The following is a 24,557-nucleotide window of genomic DNA, read 5'->3' on the forward strand; positions in this document are numbered from 1 at the left end:
ACTGAGCTGTTTCTTTACCTGCCCTTTTTATACCAGGCTCTGAAAATTGTAGTACAGCAAACTTCTAGAGGCAGTCAGTGTCATGACCCCGTCCCTCCCTCTGGCCCTTGATGCCGTCTTAGGTAACTGACTTAATCTCATTGAGTGCAGTTTCCTCATCTGTGAATTGGGCATAAAACGAGTATTTCACAGAGGCTTGGGTGAGGAATTTGCAAAGAGCATATGCACTTTGTAAGCTTGCTATTGTCATTACAGTAGATCTCAAATCTTTAATCATAGCTGAATCACCTCTGTCGTATTTAAAAGTCCAATAACCCCCCCCCCCCAAATGACCTTAATTCAATTGAATCAGAGTCCTAAGTGGTGGGTAATGGGCATATAAGCTTTTTAAATCCAGCCATAAAAAACTGACAAAGGACTTAATTTTTCAAAAGAAGAGACACAAGCGATCAACAAAGAGAAGAATAAGTGCACAACATCAGTAATCATCAGGAAAATACAAATCAGTACCAGAACACGACATCACCTACCACTTGTTGGGCTGCAGCATCAAACAAAAGGCAATGAGTGCTGCTGGAGAAGAAGGGGGAGGAAACCCTGTTCATTCACTGTGAGACGTTAAATGAGTACAGCCGCTAGGAAAACCACATGGAGACCCCATTAAAACCCAAGCATATGATGATCGTAAGTCCAGCAATCTCGTTTCTGGAAACTGTGGTGGCTACCAGCTGTCAGACCCGCTGTGGTGTTATTCACAACAGCTGTCGTGTGAGATCTACCTGGTGGTTCCTCATCAGATGGATAAAGAGAACAGTGGAAGTGGGATATCATTTGGTCTCTCAAAAGAAGGAAACTATGTCCTCTGCGACCTCTCCGTAAGTGGCACAATACATTGTTATGTTAATTGAAATAAGCCGGACTCAGCAATACCCAGTCTCACAGGTGAAATAAAGGGTGTTAAGGCTCCGGACAGACAACAAGGAGAGAGATAGGCTGGGCAACGGTTACAAATTTTTGAATGTTTGTTTGTTTTGTTTTTCACGACAGGGTTTCTCTGTAGCTTTGGAGCCTGTACTGGAACTCGCTCTGTAGACCAGGCTGGCTTCGAACTCACAGAGATCCGCCTGCCTCTGCCTCCCGAGTGCTGGGATTAAAGGCGTGAGTCACCATCGCCCGGCTAAGACAGGGTTCTTAAGCATCACATGCTACATCAAAGAGTACACATTTTAAAATTCTAAATATCAACAGAACGGAGAAGCTGGAAGGGAAGGGAGACTCATTTCACACCTGCTTTTTTTTTTAAATATATTTATTTATTTAGTATACAATATTCTGTCTGTGTGTATGCCTGCAGTCTGGAAGAGGGCACCAGACCCCATTACAGATGGTTGTGAGCCACCATGTGGTTGCTGGGAATTGAACTCAGGACCTTTGGAAGAGCAGGCAATGCTCTTAACCTCTGAGCCATCTCTCCAGCCCACCTGCTTTTTGATATACTAAGAGTTCAGAGAGGCAGGGGACCTGTTCATCCTCCATCTTCTTGCAAAGCAAAGCAGGCTCGCACTATCTGAAAGTGAGCACTTCCATTCAAAAACACACAAAAAAGCTGCTTTTTTATTTCTCCTGAGATCAAAATGCTACTATAGTATGATTTTAAAATCTAGATTTCCATATCAAAGAATTGTAATAAACTCCTTTCTATCTTACATATTAAGCTGCCAAAAAAAAAAAACAAAAACAAAAAAAAAAAGACAAACGAAAAACTGTGGCCGTGGAAATTTCCACATGAAATAATTAGGAACGACCACCACTTCTGCAGTGATCAGAAAACTAGTAACAGTCAGTTCTCCCAAGGCCACACAGGATTAGGGCCAAAGCCAAGAAAACACTTGAAATTCTTGGCTCTTGTTTGTGTGTTCAGCTCTTCCCAGGGTACGAAAAGCAAAACTAATGCCACTCCAGATCAATACCATACTAAATACAAGAAGAACTCCCCTGCTGCACTGCACAGCCTTTTCACAAAGTTGTAAATCTTAATACAAATCCTTTTAACTCTGCTAGACCTTGACAAGAAAAAAAAAAAAAAAACAACTCAAGCGATTTGTTACCTTAAAAATACCTAACATAATTTGTAACATCTTGATCTATTTGTGTCAGGACACTGCCCCAGTAACAGAATATTTTCTCACATCTTGTGCATTCGCTGACAGGTGCTATTCCCACTCTTGTTTACACACACACACACACACACACACACAGTTTGTTCAAGGTCACCTAGTTATTCTCCGGTAGAGAGGGCCCTGAGTCCCGGCTATTCTCTTTCCACATCTCATGGCCTTTCCTCTCCTAAGACTTCAATGAATATTAATTCACCTTCTCTGTGCCCCTCCCCTCTCTCTTCTTGCCTGCTCCATTGGCATGGTTTCTCCTTATTTTTGACCACCTAGAATCCTTTGCTACTCCTTTTTTTTTTTTTGACTGAGTATTCCTCACTTTTTTGATGGAAATACTTCTAACAAAAGGTAAAGAGGCGGAAGCAGCATTCTGACATAGTTTGTATTAAAATAGTTTGTACTTCTAGGACCACGAGATTAGTCTCCACCATCTGAGTCCCCTTGGCTCTTGTTAAGGTTAAGTTAAGATAAGGTTTACCTGAATTTCTTAGGTTCTTGCATTGAGGACAGTGAATAATGAGGTTTGGATGGCAGAGGATCTATTTTTCCAAATAGCTCTATTCTACAATCTGTTGCCAGGGCTGGGGAGCTTGGCCAGAAGGTAAAGTGCTTGCTGTCCAAGCCCAACGACCTGAGTTCCATCCCTAGAAGCCACATTAAAGTGTATGGAGAGAACCAACCCCACGTAGTTGTCCTCTGACTGCTTCCCGTACAATTGTGGCGATACATACATGCAATAATCTTTTAAATTAAACCTGGATCTCCTCGGGTTCCAGGTTCAAATAGTGAGAATTGAGTACATCTCTCCTTTGAGATGCAACATTTAATGTTTGCCTTAAACATTGAATTTGTAGCAATCACTATAAATCAATGGGGAAAGAAGATCTCTAAAGAAACTGGTACTTTTTCTGAACCCAGTAACTTGAAACTTTCAGAAAGGGATTAGAAAATAGAGAAAAATCTACTCTATTAGCCCTAACAGAGTCGAGCTTGTTTGTCCTTGGCGTTCTTGAGGGACAAAATTATTGGATAAACTTTAGAGAAGTAGCATTGCCCTTTAGCAGCACGGGGAGAAGGATGCTGCCCATGAAAGAGTGTCTTTGCTGAAATCATTGTAAACTAAGATGCAGCTTCACGTGTACTAGGTACGTGATGAATTTGTGGTTTACTCCAAAGTGGTTCTAGTCGTGACTATGTGAAGCTTAATAATGACAAACAATAAAATGCTAGAACACTAGACATAATTTAAAAACAACAGTTCTAGGGTGGTTCTTTCTTTTCCCTTTCTCTCTCAACTCACAGTAACTTTGGGAAGGTCACATCTCCGGGTTTCAATTTCTTCAGTTCTAAAATGAGACATTAGGTTGGCCGATATCTCAGGTCTAAGTTCTAAGGCATTCTGGTTCCTTTCATCTTAAAAACTTGTAGCATTGTTTTAATTTTTAAGACTTTAATAGTTTTTGAAACAATACTACATTGCCTAGGGTTTGAAAACTCACTGACAGACAAAAGACAGCCACTCATGAGACCGGGTGGAGCTCAGCTGGAGAGCGCACAGTCCGCAGGTACAAACGCATGACCTTGACCACAGACCTCACCAGCAGACCAAATGACCAAACCGTCATTCACCACCTACGAGAGGGCCAGCTCTCCACAGAAGAAACGCACTCGATGCTCATGCAAGGCTTCCGTTTGTATAGTTTAAACTCTGGTGACACTAAATGTTCCAAAGGACCATTTCTATTTTTATTACTCCCTGCTCTTTCTGCATCACCTCTCGGGGGCAAGGGCAGTTCTTTCATTCCAGAATCAGCTTGGACTGAACTTCTGTCAACAGCGTCTGTAATTTCCCTCTAGAACATTAGAGTACCGACCCTCCAAAACCATTTTTAAGGACTCCTGGGTTGAGATGTGCCATCGCACATCACCCAGGGCTCTCCTGAAGATAATTTAGAGTGTCTTCACTATTATGAATGTCATCATGAACATATATGCAGGTTTGGCTAGAATAGAACCCTGGATACAGCTTCTTGATTAACGTAATAAAGGAGTAGGAAGTTGTCAAGTCTTTTATTTTGTTCCAAATAAATCCTATTAATGTGGGAATTTGATATAAAAAGGAAAGATGAACTTCAATTGGAAAATCTCATTACTCACCAGCATCTTTGATCCAATTATCGTAAAAACGCACAGTTCTCGATGTAAGATCACTGAACGCCATTTTCTACAAGATTAACTGGCTCTTTTAATGTATTCTTCAGTAAAACAAGGCAGAAATGAGCTTATGATCTATAAATGCAAATAAAAATAAGCTTTTAGTAATACAATATTTAAAATGCTAAAACTTTAATAGGAACTGGCAGAGCAACAAACTCTTACAGAAGGGAAATGCATTAGTGAACCATAAGAAATGCTGACGCAGTCACAGACGCTTGAGACTTTCAGTTCTTCTTGAGAGACTGGTAATCTCGCTGAAGAAGGCTGGCAAGCCTTAAAGGAACATCTCCCTTTCGTGAGGAGGATGCAGGTTGGGGGGGAGGCTGTATCACCATGGCAAGGCTGTGATGGACATCCAGAAAGGGAGAAGAGATCCAAACCTTCAGAGATGTGTGCTGACCCAGGCCTTGGGGCCACCTTCAGACCCGATAAAGTCTTCTTTGTGAAAAATTTTGAAAATATTTTTATTATTTTTAACTAAATGTACATGTGCCATTTAAGTATGAGTGTCAGCGGAAACCAGAGGTGTGGAATCCCTTGTCACTGGAGTTACAGGCAGCTGTGAGCCACCTGACATGGGTGCTAGGAACTGAACTCAGGCTTCTCCCAAAACAGTATACTCTCAACCACTGAGTCAGCTCTCCAGTCCCTTAAGTTTTTAAAATATAGAGGTTCCCAGTATTCCTACAGCATTTTATTAATCATTAAAATGCCACCTAGTAATTAAAAAAACAGCGGAATGAGTCAGAAAGAGTGGAGGAAGACCAATAAGAACCAAGAAAAGGAGATCTGTTATTTCAAACGGGCAGGCAAGCATTGTGGAAAAGAGAACTCTTCTGAGGAAGATGGCCAGTGAAGAGAACCAGGCCTGCTGCATGTTATAATATGCAATCCAACCCCAGGACCTCAAGTGATAAGGCAGTGTCACACAGACAATCAATGGGACACCCAGAAACATGTCCAATACATCTGAGAAATGAAGAGTGCATGTCAGTGATCCTGAGAGGTATTCTTCCCCACAATTTAAGGTCTCTAAAATTAAGGTACAACTTACAAACTGTAGGTGTGTCCTGAACCAATGGCGGAGTGAATCAAAGCCACATAGCAAGAAGATTTGATCTGGTCTAGAGGTGGATCCTACAGCAACGTAAATGTGCTCGATGCTATTGGACTTGGTTGAAAAAAAAACTGCATGGTGTTTGTTTTGTGACACTAACAAAGAGATCCTCTAAGTTTACGGTAGGAAGGTTGATTTTCTCCTAGCGCTACAAAACAGTTATTTCCTTTGTATAACTACAGAAACAAAATAAGGCATGCAGCTTGCTGACAGGGGTGTCGTCTCGGTGGACATTGAGTTCCTAACAATCACTCAACAAATGACGTTGATACAGCTAGATAGGCATCAGGGAACAAAACAACAGCAATAAAACGCTCCCTGAATCCAAAGTTATCAGAGAAGCTCTTACTCCAAATGGTTGGAAACTCCAAACGACAGCCCTGAAACTGTACAGCCTCGCCACAGGAAAGGCCCTCCTAAGACTCAAACTCCAGAGACCAATAAGTCAACTATCAAAAATGAGGAGATGGAGAAAGTGCTGCCGGTAGAGAGGGCTGGAGGAGTGTGGAGAATACAAAGGAAATGGTGGCTGGGCTGGGCTGCTGAGAAAGAATCAGGAGAGCCAGCAGTCAGAGCTGGGCAGTGGGTGTGCATGGCCTTCCCACTTCCAGGTGACGGTGTTGCGACAGTACCAGTCTGAGTTCTGGAAGATCAGATGGAATCTCTGCTCCCACTGTCTTGGCAAAGGAATGCCTCTGGAAGGCTTCGAGAGAAATTTCCACCCAGATGCTAATCTGTGTGTTTCGCGTGTTCTACTGTTGGCTGGGACAAGCTTCCCTTTCTGCATTAGCATAATGAAAACTCTGAAGAGTTCTGTACAGAAAAGATCTGAGGGCTTCAACTTCTTACTTCCCAAAGATTTGGAAAGAACTGAAGCTGGGAGTGAGAGGCAATTCCAACAGACCCCAACACGTTTAAAGCAGGATTTTTCCAGCCTGACAGTACTGATATTTTAGGTCAAACACGTCTTAGACATAGAGAATTACTCTGGGCATTTGGAACTATGTGAGACAACCTGGCTTGACAATCTATCTGCTAGATGCCAGGAACCCCTGCTTTATGATTGAGGCACGCAAATACATGGATAGCAGTTATCAAATGTCCCCTGGTGGGCAAAAATGTCCACGGCTTGAAGTAATTATCCAGATGACCTCTGGCATGCCTTCACCAGACCACAGTAGCTTGCCTCAGAGCAAGCATTTGGCAGAACACATGCTTATTTTAGCAGAGAGTTGTTCAAAAATAATAGATGAGTTTTTCTGTACAGATTAGCTTCAGTTTTTTTCAGAAATTTATTTAAATGGCTTCATGAGAGGAATTTTTTTTGTCTACCTCCAAATTCAAATGCATACAAAATTAATAGCTTGTTTTCCTTCTAAATTAATGGACCAGACTGGGTCATACTCTATTAGTGGGGTGAGGGTGGGGAGAGATGGACTGAGCTCGGTGATGAAAGAACTTAGCACTGATACTTTCCGTCTTTGATTTATAAGTTGAGAACAATCCCCAGGAGTTAATCCTCTAGTCTTTAAGGCTATGGCAATATTTATTAAAATGCCTATCGCCTAAAGACTATTTTTGAGGTAATATATTTCAGCAAATGTTTAAATTATTTTGTCTTTATCTTCCATTATAAATTTTAACTAAAAGAAAATCAATCCGGGAAGAATAGAATGGACTCCATTATTTCTAAAATTATTTCAAATGTTCAAATTCATTAATTAGCAGAAAAGCACACGTGATTCAGTCTGTATACACTTATTTACACATGTAGCCCATACATACACAAGTAAAAATATGTGTCCACTAGACCTAACTTGTCAGTTTGCTCATGGTATTACTATTTCTCCTTAGTATAATTCTTAGTCCTTTCCCTCCCATTTTTGTCATTTACCCAGTAGACTGAGCATGCACATTGCCTGTAAACAAAACAGAACAGCAGAAAGCAAAAATAAAAAAAGTTTTATCCTATTTTTTGCGTTATAAAAGTGTATGCACTTAGTCATATCGACGAATTCAAAAACAAGAGGCTTCCGTGTCCCCTGAAACAAACATGAATGCTTCAGGCTTGCAATGAGAAGATAGGAAAGCAATTGATGAAGATCTCAAATAGGTACCAGTAGTCTGAGCTGGACCTCAGAGTATAAGGGTCAGACACTACTGCCAGGCAGAGTTGGGGTAGGGGTTAGGGGCCATATATCACCATAGAGGTCCTTTTGTTCTAGTGTGGTGTTCGAGCAAAAGAAAGCCCTCTGCATGCCTTCAATAGGCAGAAGAGTATTGTAAAAGAGCTGCAACGAAGAAATCATACACATATTAATATTGTATACCACTTCCCGGACCTGCAGGGATAGTTGGCCAACCACTCAAGGGGCCCTGGATGTTTAGGTACAGTTATGTAGACAGACATAAACTGAAGGACTAAAAAGCTCCTCACTAATAGGAGTGACCAGTTAACTAAGCTGGTCAGAGCATGGTGTTAATAAAATGTGTTTACAGTTATTTAAAATGTATGGCTGCTTCGTCTACATGTATGTTTGTATACCAGAATATGTGCCTGGTGTTCATGAAGGCCAGACAAGGGTTTTTAATACCCTGGAACTGAAGTTATGGATAGATGTAAGCTACCATGTAGGTCCTGGGAGGTGAACCTTTGTCCTCTGTAAGAGTAGTTAGCAGTCTTAATCACTGATCAATATCTCCAGCCCTGTATGGTGCTAATAAAGGTTTCCCCTGCCCCATTACCTTGAACCTGCATATGTTCTTGTAACTTGCTGGAGATTCCAGGAGAGATGCTCATGTGATAGTGTTCTATCACCCTCAATAAATACAAATTAAGTGACAGAAAAATAATATTGTGTTCTTATATCAGACAAAATGGACTTTAAGTTAAAGTTGTCATGAGACACGGTTATTATAAATGGGTGAAGAAGATAAAGGGGTCAAGTTCATCAAAAAGATGTAAAAAGGGCTGAGTGGGACACAGTACTTATTTAGCATGCATCAAGTCCTGGGTTCCATGTCCAGTACTACACAAGAGAGAGACAGAGGAAGAAAGAATAAATATATATGCAAATAACATCCCAGCATCTAAATACACAAAGCAAGTATCAACAGATTTAAAAAGAGAGATAGATGGGGATACAAAAATAGCAGAAGATTCAAGTTTATCATTTTCAGTAACATTATCAATCATCCTGACAGAAAATGAATTAGAAACAAAAGACTTTGTCACCAACAACACAGTGCACATTGTTCTCAGGCAAACAATATCCTTTAGGATAGATCATATGCTGAGTCACAGTACAAGTATAAGAAATTTAAGAAAACTGAAACCATATCCAGTCTCTTCCAACCACAATGTGAAGAACCTAGACGACAACAACAGAAGGAAAAGCAGAAGATTCACAAATATGTACAAAGAAAACAGCCTACTCCGGAACAATGGATAGGTCCAAAGGAAATCTAAATGAAATTGAGAAGTATCATGAGACAAACGAAGACAGAAACACAGCAAAACGGTGGGATACAACAATTCGAAGAGGAAAGTCCCTATGCTCTGAATGTGACACATCCCCCACAGGCCCATGCATTCGATCAGGTGATCCCTAACATCATGCTGTTTTAGAGGCCATGAAATCTTTGTGGGGTGGGGTCTAGTTGGAAGGACTGAATCACCAGGAGGCACTCTCTCTGCTTCGTGACTGTCCACGTAAAAGCTAATCAATCAGGGGAGCTGTGGTCCTTGGAATCACCTACCACCAAGTCATGATTGTACGAGCCAAAACAAGCCTCCTTAAGTTGTGTTGCCAGGTATTCGCTCACAGCCACGAGAAAAGCGCCTTTTGTTGTAACAGATGCCTGCATTTGAGGCAAAGAATGACTTCCAACAAAATGTAGCATTAGTAACTAAAGAAAAAGAGATTGCATGTCTGTGAGGCAGTAGGGGAAGGCATGGAAAGAAGGGAGGAAGAGGGGGAAGAGGTGGAAATCATGTCAATTCAGTACTCATATATGAAATTCCCAACAAAAGTTACGTTAAAATTATCTTAATGTTCTACATCAGGGAACTAATGAAGCCCAAAGTCTTCAAGAGGAAATAAGGAAGAGAACTTTGGAAATCAATGGAATGTCTTTACCTGAACAACAAAATACAATGAGAAGTAGAAAATAAGTTTCATGAAAAGTTAAAAAAAAAAAAGCCAAACCTTGAGCTAAAGAAAAGAGTCAAATAAATGAAACCAGACCATCAAAGAGTTATTACAACAGATACCAAGTAAATATAAAGGGATAGGTCAGCGCAGCTCTTGTGTCTTCTACATCTCGTAGGCCAGTGGTTCCTGGACATGAATGAAATTCAGAATTCCTAAAACAGAGATTGGATACAGGTGGTGTTTGGGGAAATTTCAATGATGGGCCAAGGTTAGAAACGTTTTCTTAACGCTATACACATTATTTTCAGACAGGGCACTACCCACAACATCTGAAACAGCCATGAAAATACACGACAGGATTCAGGTACTAAAAGTCACCTGGCTGTGGAAGGCATTGGCATCAGGGTGGAATAGGAGGCGTGGCTGATTCTGGCCAAGATTAATCTGATGAGTCAAAAGAATTTGTGTGAGAAATAAGATCTGTGGGCAACACCTGAGTCAGCACCCATATCTCCGGTGGGAGGAAACTAGCCCCTTATTTGGGGGGTAAAATATAAGGGCCTCAAGTACTCATGACAGAAAAATCATGACTACACCTCAGTTCTTGGTGCATTACAGAAAACTAGATCCTAAGTGTTGCTGTTTAAGCAACCAAACAAAACCCCAATAGAGTCAAATATCAAGGAAGAAATTCAATACCTAACTTTTTGTTTTTCAAATGAAAGTGCCATTGAGTCAAGTAAGATTATTAGCTACAAGTAACAGTAATCAACTGTACATAACTTAACCCATGAGGAAATATGATCTTCCCAGGATAAGACATCCAAACACAGGGCAGAAAAGATCTCGTGAGCTGGAAAAGATCTGATTTGCTGCTTTCAATGGAAAAGACAGTGGTAGTCATTCCCACATACCTTCCTTGAGGATAGTAAGATGGGCTTTATCTCCCTCCCTCTCTCCTTCCTTCCCTCTTTCTCTCCCTCTTTTCCTTCTTTCTTTTACAGGGTCTATGTAGCTGACTCTGAGTCCATGTTCCTCCTACCCTACTCCAGTTTCCTACTGCTGGGATTATAAGCGAGAACCATATCCAACTGGTATTTCCTTTTAGGGGTTTCAAAACCCTCTGCATGTTCTCCAAGAAGACTCAAATGACCCTTTTCATAAAAGTCTTACAGGCTAGCTTCTTGCCAAGGACCAGACCAGGTTTAGTGATGCACGCTGGACTCCTAGCTCTTGGGAGGCTGAGACACCAGGATACAAGTTTGAGGCTAGATTGTGCTGCTTAGGAACTCTCTCTCTCTCTCTCTCTCTCTCTCTCTCTCTCTCTCACACACACACACACACACACACACACAAGCACACATGTGCGTGCACACACAAACACACATGTGCGTGCACACACACAAGCACACATGTGCGTGCACACACACAAGCACACATGTGCGTGCACACACACACACACAAGCACACATGTGCGTGCACACACACACACAGCCTCAGGGAAAATGTGTAGGGATCTGAAATATGGAAGAGTGGTTAGCCCACAAAGATAGAGATAGCTTAAGAGAAACAACGCAGAACACAACTGTAGCTTGGAGGATTGCCCTGGCAGGGCACGTTCAGATGTGAACCAAAGTGCCAAAGCCAGAGCCCACCCAAGTGGGCTACCCTTCTTGCCTGGAGTATGTTCCTGACAAAGGGATTCTGATTTTGGTTTAAACAAAGCATGATAAATAAGTTAGCAAGTAAAACATGCAAATAAGTTAAAGAAACTCTGTAGCACCATATAAGGCTTTCCAGCGAGTTTTATGTATCCTCTGTTTATAATTATCTGTGCCACAGTCTCTCTGGAACAGATGCCACACTATAAATCTATAAACACAGGGTGGTACTACACTTGTAATTGTCATTATAAGAGTGCCATGAGCTGAAACTGTTCCACCTGGACTCTAGCCTACAGGAATACGATGGGTGTTTCCTACCCCCCAACAGCAATGACACAGAATACCCACCTACTAGTGTGGTAGGAACATCTCGGGCCTGCCTCTCAAAAGGAAAGGCTGGGATTGCCATACCAATCAGGATTCAAAGCAAACATATTCTCCATTCCTTGTTCTATTCTTTCACCCCAATTTTACTGCCTCCTTCTTCCTTATCTGAAGAACTTGATCTCTAAGAGAAATTATATATACATGACCCACCAGACTAATTCAGATCACATGTTTCTGTCTGGCTCAAGATCTATGGCCCAACCATGACTTGAGTCTGAGAAATGAGACAGACACATTGGCTTCAGTGTTCACTTCACCTTACATATGGAGGAGGCCTAGACACCAGGGTGTTCACAAACGATGTCACTAGAAAATGGAATGTCTGTGGACACTCTGGCACGGTACTAAACAGTGTGCTGTTTACTGTTTTCTGGGAACTCATGATAACAGAAGGCCCTCCCTTATAAGTGGAAAATAGAAGAATTCATCTCTGCTCCCAACTCAGCTTTCTGTAACTGGGGAGAGACGAGGCAAACTGGGACCTGCTCAAATCGCCAGTGGGTATAAGCTCAGTGCTGGACACGGCAAAGTGACAAGATGCAGATAGGGTCCCTTTCCCACAAGTGGCTTCAACGTGCAAAGATTTTTCTAGAAATGGAATGAGCAAAGTCTGAGAATGTAAAAATATCCTAAAATCCTGTGTCCCTTGGGACCAATTGGACTGGATTATCAGAAGACACGATAATTACTAGTTACTGCAAAGACAGGTTCAATCTTATTTACCATCTACTGCTAGCGCTGAAATCTCGAATTAACCAGGTGCTCAGTAAATGGCTACCAGATGAACTTTAAAAATCCTGTAACCTTAGGAAAAATAAGGCAAGGTAAGAAGGGATACCCACAACAGTTGTTTTCAGATGAAGGCAAAACTGTTCTCCCGTTCATTTTCCCTTCAGACAGAGTAATCTCTGAACATCTATATTCGTGTAAAAAAAAAATACCATGCCAAACGCAATCTTTTTTTTTAACTATGGTTCCCAAACTTAACCTTTGGTCTGCCGGGGAAAGACATCTACTTAGGTTTCTATGATGCAAAGACGGGTCACGCGAAGAGTTCACAGAGATCATGAAAGGCCTTGTGGGTGTGCCGCACCTGCCGCACCTGACCCAGAAGGAAGACGTGTTAGAGGAGATGACATACCATCTGAGCCTTGAGAGTAAGAATCCAACAGATAAAAGAAATGTTCCCACCTGAGAGAGAGGGGAGAAGAAGACTCTGCAAGCAGACAGACCTCCAGAGGGTGGGGAAACCACTTACTCAACCAATATGTGTGCATACCTGTTATATACCAAGCACTGTTATCGTGCTAAAGATATCGTGGACAATCAAGTAAAATTCTGACCACATAGTATGACAGAAAAGCCCAAGTATGTTTGTGGACTAGCCGGTAATACCCTGGTGATGCACAAGGTTAAGAAGTGCAGACCCAGGGAGATCAGGACAGGAAAGAAACACTCCAGTGGTACTTACTTGACTATGGAGGAAGCAAAGGCAGCCAGGCCGAAGAATTTTATTACCCTTAATTCTGTTGACAATGAGGAGTCATTACAGGTTTTTCAAGTTGGGAAACTGTCCATCAATGAAATATTTGGAAAGATTAACTGGGTGGTGGGATCCAGGGCTGGGAAACTGAGGGTGTGGTTTAAAAGCAGGACAAAACAACTCTGCAGGGTGGCATCCTATTGGGAAAGATGCAGTGTTGAGGCCCTTCCTCTGCAACGCATCCCTGGGCGAGCCAGTCAGGGAGAGAATCCCTGTAATAGTAATCCTCTTCTAGGACAGCCCATACTTCACACTATTGCAAATTCTTGCTTACTGATTCTTATCGGTTCCATTTATCAAGAGAGAAGAGCCTATCTATACCTTGGAATCTTTGGATTCCCAGCGCCTAGACTAGTACCTAGAATGCAGCTGAAAATGGTATGACTGAATAACTAAATGTTGTATGTTAACCTGTGATCCCTTAAAATTAGTATGTTAGGTCCTAGTCCCCAGTGCTGAGGAATGTGAACTCATTGGAACAGAGGGTCTTTATAGATCAGGTTAAAGGTGAAGTCACAAGATGGTACAGCAAGTAAAAACAGTTGCTGCCTAACCTCATGATCAGAGTTCAAGTCCCAGGGCCCACATGATAGATGAAGAAAAACAATTTCTATAAGTTGTCCTCTGCCCTGTGGCACACACACACACACACACACACACACCGCCCCAATAAGTACACAAATAATAAAGTCAGTAGGATGGGTCCTAATCTAATATGACTGCTATCTTGAAAGAAGGGGGAAATCCAGGCATGGATAAACACACAGGATAAAGGAAATATGAACACAAAAAGAACATCTCTAAGCCAAGGCAAAGAGCTGGACTAGATCCCCCCTTGGCAGCCTTCAGAGGGAACATACCCTTGCATCCCATTGGTTTCTGAATTCTAATCTTCAGAACTATAAGCTAATACTTTTTTTGTTATTTAAACCACTCAGTAGGTGGGACTTTGCTATAGCAGCCCTAACAAATGAATGTACCAAGTATCTAGATGTTCATTGGACTTAAAGGAAAATCCGGTATCAGAAGCTAGGAGGAAAGGCGTGCTTAATGACAGCAAGAGGCAATAATTAACATGGGAGCAGTGCAGATCTCTTGAGAAATACCATAGGAGGGGACCTGGCAATGGACGGTACCCCGGGAAACACCCATGTTTAAGAAACAGGAAGAGAAGCCAGGGACAAATACAAGGAAGCAGCCATCGAAAGCTGTAGGATAGCATCTCAGAGTGATTCCAAACACTGAAGAATGAAAAAAATAAATGATTCAAACAACAACGAAAACCTTGAAATTTCACGGAAGCAACTAAACAAGGGAAATCCCCAAATAAACATTCTAAATCCTAGAAAATCCATGGCTGAAGAAAGGTTCTGGAACTGACTGGTGTCTCCAACAAGCGAGGGTCATAAGATGATCCAGCCTCTCCTTTTGCTGGGGAAGCAGAAGAGCCCAGCCCACCTCTGAACAGGTTGGATGCTGAGGAGGAGAGTGAAGGGATAACCCTCATGGAGCAGGAATCCACTTCCGGTGATGGGAGTGCTACACTTACTTGTTGAACAGGAACAGTTGCCTCACAGATACTCTCTGAGGAGGAATAAGTCTTGATATTAACTCTTAATGCTACTTCAAAAATGAGAACTTCCAAGTGCAGTAGTCCCAGTGACTCCAGGGCCTGAAACAGAAGGACCGCTAGGCTTCAGGAGCCCAAGGCCTCCTGGAGCAACATAGTAAGACCAGACCTCTTAAAATAAAAGAGATTTTAAAAAATATTTATATATTCAGAGTTTGGAGGTATAGCTCAACAATCTCACCTAGAATGTGTAAGTTCTTAAGAGATGAGGCAGGAAAGAGAGAGAAAACTTCTATTCAGATACTGTCTTGGCTGTATCTCTTTTCTCTGTCTCCCAAAGCACCTTTAGTAAGGCTGCTATACAAGCTTCTTTAGGCCTCTTCTCCCACCCAGTGATCTCATTCTGTGCTAAATCCACCAACACAACTCTTCACTGAGGCCTTTACCTACCAAAATGTTTACCCACAGCCACCTGACTCTATCAACCAAATAAATTAAAAAGCCTAGTTACTACAGTTTAGGTTGGCTAGACACTGAAAAGAAAATTATTTAACCATTAATTGGAGTAAGAGGGTAAATTGAAACTTAAAATGTATTATGCTTTCCTAAAATGGAAAAATTTAGGTCTGCCAGGCGATGGTGGCACATGCTTTTAATCCCAGCATTTGAGAGGCAGAGGCAGAGGCAGGAGGAGCTCTGACTTCAAGGACAGTCTGATCTACAGAGTGAGTTCCAGGACAGTCAGGACTACATGGTGAGACTCTGTATGAGAAAGAAAGAAAGAAAGAAAGAAAGAAAGAAAGAGAAGAGAAGAGAAGGAAGGAAGAAAGAAGAAAATTTTAAATATAAACTGAGATTCTCAGCCCTCAAACTACAGCTAAATGAGGGGGAGAAACAGGTTCAAAAGGAATGACAAAGCATCTGTACAGTAAGGATATGGTGTAACCAGAACTATCCAGAGACCCACAAGATTAAAAAAAAAAAAACAAGAAAAATTTCACAAATAGACTCAGGGGTAGGGGGTATAGCAAAGACACTAACAAAGAATCAGTCAATGGCAGGCAGCTGTAATCCCTGCACTTGGGAATCTGAGGCAGAAAGATCTTTAGTTTGAATTGATCCTGGGCTACATAGTGAAGCTACATGGCCCTGCCTGATACTCTGCATAAAATACATACATAGATACACACACACACACACACACACACACACACACACACACACACACGAGAGACAGAGAGGAGAGAAAGAAAGAGAGAACCCAACCCAAGGCGAAAATGCAGTGTAACTAAAGCAATGAAATTCTCTAAGTAACTGGAATTAAAAACATGTATCCATAAATTGGTTTAAAGAACAAAATGGAATGGTGAACACAGAAATAATTAAGGAACAAAGCATCACTATTGCATTAAAAAGGAATTAGAAACAGAGTGTTCATGGCTAAAGAGTGATTCCCTGGTGTAGAAGGCCGTGAAGTAGCCAAATAAAACCAACAAACATAAAACATCCTCAAAAGGCTCCAAAAATGGCAAGAAAATTCAATACAATGAGGACTGGTCTTTCCAAAGTGCAGAATTCAACAACAACAAAAAAAAGAAGCCTTGTTCAAATACATAATAAAATTTTACTTTACATAGTGAGAAAGCTATTGATATACAACAATTACAAGCTAAACCGTGACTGAGAAACTAAAGAAGTAGAGAAAAAATGTATGCATCTATGAAAAAAATCAAAGATTTAAATAAGTAGAAAATTACGTTCATTGAGAAACCCAATATTATTAGGATATCAATTGTCAAGCCAGGTGTGGTGGTGCAGAATTCAGAAGCCTGAGACACAAGAATGAATATCCTTTCTCATAAAAGCAAAAGATACCAATTATCCTCAAGTTGATTGAACAGTCATGATCAAAATCCCATACACTGAGCATATTGCCTAATAATCTTACTCCTAGGTCGTAACTGAAGAGAAATAAATACTTATATTAACACATAAAGACCTGAATTTAATTTTTATTGTAACTTTATTCATAATCAGCCTGTGGTAGTTTGAAAGAAAATGACCCTCAAGGTCATTTATTAGGAAGCGTGGCCTTGTTGGTGGAAGTGTGTGTCACTGTGGGGGCAGGCTTTGAGGTCTCTTTTGCTCAAGTCTCACTCAGTGTGACAGTCATTCAACTTCCTATTGCCTCTTAGTCAGGATGTAAGGACTGTGAGCTCCAGCACCAGGTCTGCCTGCCATGATGATGACTGAACCCCCGAAACTGTAAGAAAGTCATCCCAATTAAATGTTTTCCTTTATAAAATTTGCCATGATCATGGTGTCTCTTCACAGCAATGAAAACCCAAACTAAGACATACTCCAAACTGAAACCACCTGAATGTTCTTCAGTGTATAGACAGACAAACAAAGAACAGTAGATCCAATCAAGGGAATACTACCCAACAGTGAAAGAAAATGTTGGCATTTTCCCCACGGGGGGGAAACAGGAGAGTCCTGAGAGTAACCTGGTGCAGGGACTGGGAAGTAACTGTTACCCTGCAGGAATGTAACAGTCCATCAGCTGAAATCAGAACAATTCTGAAGGATTTGCACCCAACACTTAACTCAATTGACCTCTGGGGTCTTCCCATTTTATATTGTATTTCACAAGACGTTTGTAGGGAGATAGGAGAGGCAGGTAAAGTAAGAGATTTCTCTCAAGCACAAAAGCATCCTGAACACCCTGAACAGACTAGGAACAACTGAATTACACAGGTGTGTGTGTGTGTGTGTGTGTGTGTGTGTGTGTGCATGTGTATGTGTGAGAGAAAGAGAGAGAGGGAGAGAGAGAGAGAGAGAGAGAACCTATGATGAACGCTCTGCTTTCACTGGGGGTAAAAGCAAACCAGGAAAACAAGGAAGGTGGATTCTCCACTGAGTGCCTGGCCACAAGTGCCTATTATGAACCATGACAAAGTCCAATTTCAGTTCCATTGCTCAACCTATCACCATCCAGATTCCTAGAATAAATTCATGCTTCAGTTGTTTAGAAATTCAAAGTACGGCAGGCATTTTACTTTCTAGACAAGCTGCAAACATTGATTTACTCAGCCCTTAACATAGGCAAGGGCATTTAGCTAGAGGCTCTGGTTTACAGAAACAGACCTTCAGAAAAACAGAAGGAAGAGGGCTGGAGCAAGAGTGGCTGCTCTTCCAGAGGACCCGGGTTCAATTCCCAGGATCCACATGGCGGTTCACAAACACTTAGGACTCCATTTCCAGGGATTCCAGTGCCCTCTTTAAATTTCCTTGGGCACCAGGCAAGTACATGGTGCACATGCATCCATGCAGGCAGAATAGTTATGTACATGAAATAAAATAAATAAGAACAAAGATAGAATGAGAGGCTACTTTTCTTAGAGCCCCAGATCATCTTATACTCTGAAATTTTGGGCTACCTAATATTCTTTCCTTTGATTCTTGATAAAAGGCATATTTTTGGGGTTTCATTTGTCTACAGTTGGGGAAACACTGCATTCTGATTTCAGTTTGGAGTTGGATGTGTTGGGACAGGGTATTATTACTGTTTCTTTTAAAGATGGCATGAAACACAAATGGATATTTAAGTGAATGCATGGAGTATTTAAGAAAATGAAATATTTCTTATGTCTTTTTGTTTTGTTTTGTTTTGTTTGAGACAGGGTTTCTCGTTAGCTTTGGAGCCTGTCCTGGAACTAGCTCTGTAGACCAGGCTGGCCTCCAACTCACAGAGATCCACCTGCCTCTGCCTCCCAACTGCTGGGAATAAAGGTGTGCACCGCCACTGCCCAACTAATGTATATAAACATATATATTTATAATATATAAGAAATATATTATAAAGGTCAATATCAGAAGGCCTACAGGAGTAGCTTGGTCTAGCCTAGGGAAATGCCATTTGACTTCTTTCTTAACCCTTAACACATACCTTTGCTTTCCATTGATAGGTAAAGACCCTAACAGTGGACTCTCATGCTGAATGGGGCCCCCTCAGTATAGTGCAGTGAGTTCATTCATTTATTAAAGGCTTTTCAGACAGGTTTTTAAAGCTTACTGGTTAGCATCTGTCTATTGCTTATGTACATGTTTTAGAGGACTTCTGTGGGGGAACTTAGGACATTAGAATTTTTTTTCTGTCCTAAGGAAATGATGTTAACCAATTACATAGATGCAGGTATTCAGCTGAATCAAATATGCAATTACACAAATATGTAATTCTCTAGCACATTGTATGTAGATATTACGAGGTAGGCATCCATGTCAGGACAGGAGGGATGGCCCAGCTGGTAATATTTGCTGTATGTCTATGAAGACTGACTTTGGGTTCTCTTGCTGGTGATAGTGGCACATGCCTGGATCCGCATCACTGGGGAGAGAGATAGGAGGTTCTCTGAAACTCCCTGGACTGCCGGCCTAGATGAACTGGTGAGCTCCAGTTTCAGGGGGAGACTCTGCCTCAAAACATAAGGTGGAGCGTGATTGAGGAGGACACCTAGCATCAACCTCTGGCCATCACATGTACATATATGTGCACATACATATGCGCAGGTACACACATAGAGAATACTTTGTTTCATATATGCATGAACCTCTTATTTTATAACACTAAAGGGCACTTTATTTGTGGACATACCGTGTTGCCTCTTCTAATTCTGCATGATTTACAGGAAAGGTGGGAAAGAAATCGCATCCAAATGTGTGTACTGTACAGTGCTAATGAGAAAGGTGGTCCTAGGAATAAGAATCCACGTTCTTCACCAACCATTAAGTCACAAGATCACAGCGGATCACCACTTTGCTGCTTTTGGTAGCATGAAGACCTGATTTTCTCTGCTTCAAATTTAACTCTGAGGTTGAAACAAGGCATGTTTGCTTCTAAATAACACATGTAGCAAGGTCAACTTTTCAACATTCTGTTGATTAATCACATCTATTTGTAGTCTTGCCCTTTACTAAGCTGCATTTGATCTTCTCAAGAGATTTTCTTTAATGAGATTTGATTCTCAAAAAAATGTGGGGAATGTGTTTTCATTAATGTTAGCCATCCCCCCCTCTCTTCTTCTCTTTCCTTCCTTCCTCCCTTCCTTTCTTTCTTCCTCCCTTCCTTTCTTAAAACTTTGGGAATAAGATTAGCTGTATTTTATTCTTTAGAGTCATTATTTATCAAAATCCTCATAGCTGTAAGAAAGACACACTTCAGCTTGTAGGGGTGTGTGTGTGTGTGTGTGTGTGTGTGTGTGTGTGTGTGTATGTGTGAAGGACAAAGATCAGAGTGTGAATCTAGAGCCTAAATAAGGTACACAAAGACCAACACACTGGGGCATGCTTTGGGTAGCATTTTCCAGCCTAGTTCCAACTTTGAGGATTACTTTCTAAAAACACGGAAAGAAACCCGAGAGCCCACACTTCTACAGATGGATGAGCGGCAGCCTGCTCTTTGCTCCCGCACTATAGTCTAAGTTCCCTGGACATTTCATGTGATTTTGCTTCTGGACAGTTAACAGAAAGAGACAACCTTGCCAAGTCGGTTGAATTCGGTCACTCAAAATGCACCCAAAATATTCTCTTGCTGTGTGTGCTTCTCATCGCTAACTTGGATACACACAGAGCCAGGGCAAGTGTGAACACTTTAAGTGAACTGCCTGTGAGAAGAACACTGATGGATCACAAAGTCTCCAGTGTAGTTGAGGCCTAACAGCATCTTTGCAGAGTCGCTAACTGCGGAGGTATTTATCACCTAGTAAATTCCCAAAGCATCATTTGCCATATTAATAAAGATGAAGGACAGGAAGTCTAATCCACTGCAATCTGGAACTTCCTACTATTAGTTAATTGTCTCAGATTATCAAGTATACAAAAACACCGTCCTAACAGTGAATGTTACCTTTCTTTCACATTTTCCAGGCAGAGGTGATGCTTATTTGTTCCATTTTGTAACTAAAGTACAGAATTTATGATCCCCCCACATTAAATGTAGGCACATAATCCTACAAGCTTACGTCGAGTGTGCTTGTACGTCTCATTTTTCTCATCTCAACATAAGCCCGAGAGATTTTTAGACCCTTGAGCTGTGGCACTAAGGATATCAACACCTCCCGATTCCATTCCATGCTGGAACTCAGATCCACTCAAAGGATGCCAAGGAGAGGAGGCACATCTGTCCTGGAGACACACATCTGCCTTTCCTACACACCTTTCCTTTCTTCTGAGTTTTGTTCTTAATTGTGTTTATTTACTTACTAAACCATTCCAACCTAGAGGCTGAATTTATGCACGCTGAAAACGTGTTGGCCCACTGAGCCCTCGGGAATTCTTAGGTCTTGATTTCCCCACTCTCCCGACCTCGCCTCCCTTCCTCCATCCCTGACCACAGCTTTCAGATCATTACATTTCCTTGTGTCTCTCTGCCCTGTGGCCCTTTCTGGAGCCTCCCATGGCTTCCTTACGCCATATTCCATGGCTATGGATGTGGAGACCAGACCGCTTCAGTTGTTGGTACTTCGTTTTTCTCTTGATTTATCCACTTGTTTATTTATTTCATTTGTTTTGGTTTTCTGAAGCAGAGTCTCAGTCTGTAACCTGGGCTGACCTCACACTTGGGGTTCTCACCCTAACTCAGCCTCCCCAGTACGAGGACTGCAAGTATGGGCCGTCACACCTAGCTTATCACACTCGTTTCTAATATTATGGTAATAATTCCTAAACTGATACATAAAATCCCAACCTTTCCCTCATGCCAGGGGTCATTGTGTCCACCTGCCAACCAACATTACAACTCAGGCATGTCCTGGCCCCAGGAACCCAGCAGTCTTGGCAGAAACCCATCTTGCCCACTGTGTCTGCCGAGTTGGCCTTTGTCCACCACTGTCACCGGCTTTCCTACCTTAGTTTCCTCTGAGACATCCTTGCATTTTTCTCTGCAAGCTGGAGTACAGTCAGTCACACAGGCCTCTGGCTTCTCTCTTTTTTTTAAATTATTATTATTATTATTTTCTTTCTTTTTTTTTTTTTCTGGCTTCTCTTGGTTGAGAGTTCTCTCCCTAGTCCTCAATGCTAACAAACCAGGGCCTCATCTCACTAAGTCAGGAAACTCCCATCTCTACAGACACAGCTCTTGAATCCAAGCTTAGGGTTAATCTTGTAGCCAGAAAAATAAATTAAAAACACCTCTGTCACCACCCCGTGCTCCCCTTCCAGGAGCCTCTGACGACTTTCTGGACCACATCTCACTGGTTCCAGTTTCTCAGCTCCATTATCTGACTCCATTCTGCCCATTCAAACTTCCCATCATGCACTGCTATCCTGTGTTAAAAAAATATTTCCCTCTTGAGTGAGCTATTCCACATCAGTCCCGCTCCCCGCTTCCCACTCCTAACAATCCTCAGCTGTCTGTTTTTATGATTCTGTTTAAAGCTATCTTATCTTTTCGCAGATAACCAACCTTGCCAAGTAAAGCCATCTTCCTTCTCCTGCAGCTGTATGGTAAAGCTGTGGAGACTGATCGATCTCTTTCTAAGCCTAAAGACTTCTCCTGAGCTCTAAAAACAAAACAAAAGGCCTCTGTTCATTCATTCATTCATTCATTCACTCATTCCCATGCTCAGGGACAGTTCCAGACTGGTCTTGTGTCTGTTATATTGTTTCACGTTGACGGAAGAGAGCTTTGGGGAATGGGGCACTTGTTCAAAGACCACAGTAAGATGTATAAAGAAGGGGAGTAACTGCTATGACTATTCAGACAGATGAGACCTGGGAAATGAAGGTCTCTATGGGAAGTTCACAGTCCTTCCTCCAGGCTCTCGAGTTCTCAGGTAATAGCACTAAAGTCATCATGAAATTGTAGAGATGTAGAAACAAGTCAAGTGAAATCCTGAGGTCTTCCTGCGGCCAGTGTGTGGGATTCGTAAGACAAGCGAGCACTTCCTGCAGTGGGAACGCTGCCACTATGGCCTCAGATAAAAGCCATTCCTCTGCTTTCATAAATGATCCAAGAGGTTCAAAGGCAAGGAGGCAACCAAAACCAGCCCAGTCGAAGGAGGCCCCTCACAGGGTCAAAACACCTTTTCTCAGCCCCAGACAACCAGCATCCAGCCTTAGCACCTTCACAACTAAAGAGTTGTATCAACGGGAGTTTTAGAAAGAATCGATTGCTTCTGCAAAGAATGCCCTTGTAAGTACAAGCCTCTGGAAGCAGTTGGGCCTGTGAAATGGGTCTGTTAAGGCTTGAGGGAAAGTCACGGCGAGAAGTAGAGACACTGATAACAACAGGCATTCACCTGATCTCACCCAGGAGTCTCAGAATGGAAGAACAGTTAACAGGTCCTGTGATGAGATCTAAGCGTGCTTGCTGATGTAGCAGATGACAGGTAGAGAAACCCATCCCCTGACATCAGCAACTGGCTATGTTGAGGTAAGGACACAAAGGAAGTTGCCACCTACTCACTCACCCATGAGGACAGCAGCACCCATTTAAGGAAGGCTTGCTCCCAGTTCCATGCTCTATACATCCTATTCACCCAGTCCTTCAAACCAACCACGCGAAAGAGGCATCTTATCTATGGGTATAAAGAAGTTGAAGCTCAGAAAAGTTAAGCCTCTTTCTCCAGATCACACAGCTGTTAAACCTCACGCAAATCCTCAGGTTTCAACAGGTCCTCAGCCTATGCCCATCTATAGTCGTTCATACTTCCAGTGTATGTCACCTTCCAGAGGGCGATAACAGGCTTAGACAATCAGTCAACAATTACTAACAGCAAGGTAGACCTCATGATGGAGATGCAAAGGTGAACTGGACAATCCACACCCACCGGGATGGCTGGTTAAATAAAACAACAACAGCAACAACAAACCAACCGTCAGTGGCAGGAGCTGGTAAGGGCATGGAGAAAGAGGAGTATTCATAAGGCTAATGGTCTGGAATGATGTGGCCACCACGGAAAACGGTTTGCAATTCTTCTGAAAGTTAACATAGAGTTACCACAGACCTGGCAATTCTACTATATAAATATATATCTGTATATGAATATTCACAGCCATATTACTCTCCAAAAGTAAAAAAAATAAAAAACATGGCAACTAATAAGCCAAAAATCTGTGGTCTGTCCATATGGTGAAATAGCACTCAGCAATGAAAAGGAAGGAGCACCAGTTCCTGAAGCAACACGGGTAGACTACAAGTGAGTCACAGGTTTATGGCTGGAACCATGTATGATTGTGATTGCCTTCAACACCCCGACTTTCATTCCTGATTACTGAAAGCTTTCACTCTGAGTCTGGGCCAGAGTGATGATGGAGAACCCACCTCGAGTGGCACACTGACTGTCCTTGGCCTCCCTCTTAGCCAGCCTCAGTTCCAGAAGCAGGAGACAGAACCATGGTTCTCTCTCGCGATTCTCTGATACATTATCCAGGAAATCCCGACTTGCTTTGAGTGGTCTAGGTTTCTTAAGTAAATATTTGAGGGTGCCGTGAAGCGCTCAGCTAAGCGTCAAAGAGCCAGCTGAGGCAAAGATCAAGGAAGGCAGTGACTGGCCTTGCAGTGGGGAACTGGCCTATGGCCAAGATCCAGCTAGAAACCTTTTTGCTGCAACAACACTAAGAGATGTTCTCACAGCTGCAGCTGCGGCGGCTCCCGGCAACACTTGCCCTCCAATGGATCCTCCTTAAAGGATTCAGCGTGGACTCACTGCAGCTGTAGAAGCTTTAACACA

At 42.1% G+C, this 24,557-nt stretch overlaps 1 protein-coding gene across 1 annotated transcript in view; it reads right to left on the minus strand.

Annotated features, from left to right (window-relative positions):
* Positions 1-24,557, minus strand: part of Elovl7 (ELOVL fatty acid elongase 7) — a 70,904-nt gene that overhangs the window by 21,153 nt on the left and 25,194 nt on the right. The window contains exon 2 of the mRNA XM_041663717.1: positions 4,332-4,463. Within this exon, the coding sequence (XP_041519651.1) occupies positions 4,332-4,395 (64 nt within the window). The 5' untranslated portion in view covers positions 4,396-4,463. The remainder of the gene's footprint in view (positions 1-4,331; positions 4,464-24,557) is intronic.

The sequence above is a fragment of the Microtus oregoni genome, unplaced genomic scaffold (genome assembly GCF_018167655.1).
Source record: "Microtus oregoni isolate MIOR12 unplaced genomic scaffold, Mior012 000014F_ref0000157, whole genome shotgun sequence".
Classification (NCBI taxonomy): domain Eukaryota; kingdom Metazoa; phylum Chordata; class Mammalia; order Rodentia; family Cricetidae; genus Microtus; species Microtus oregoni.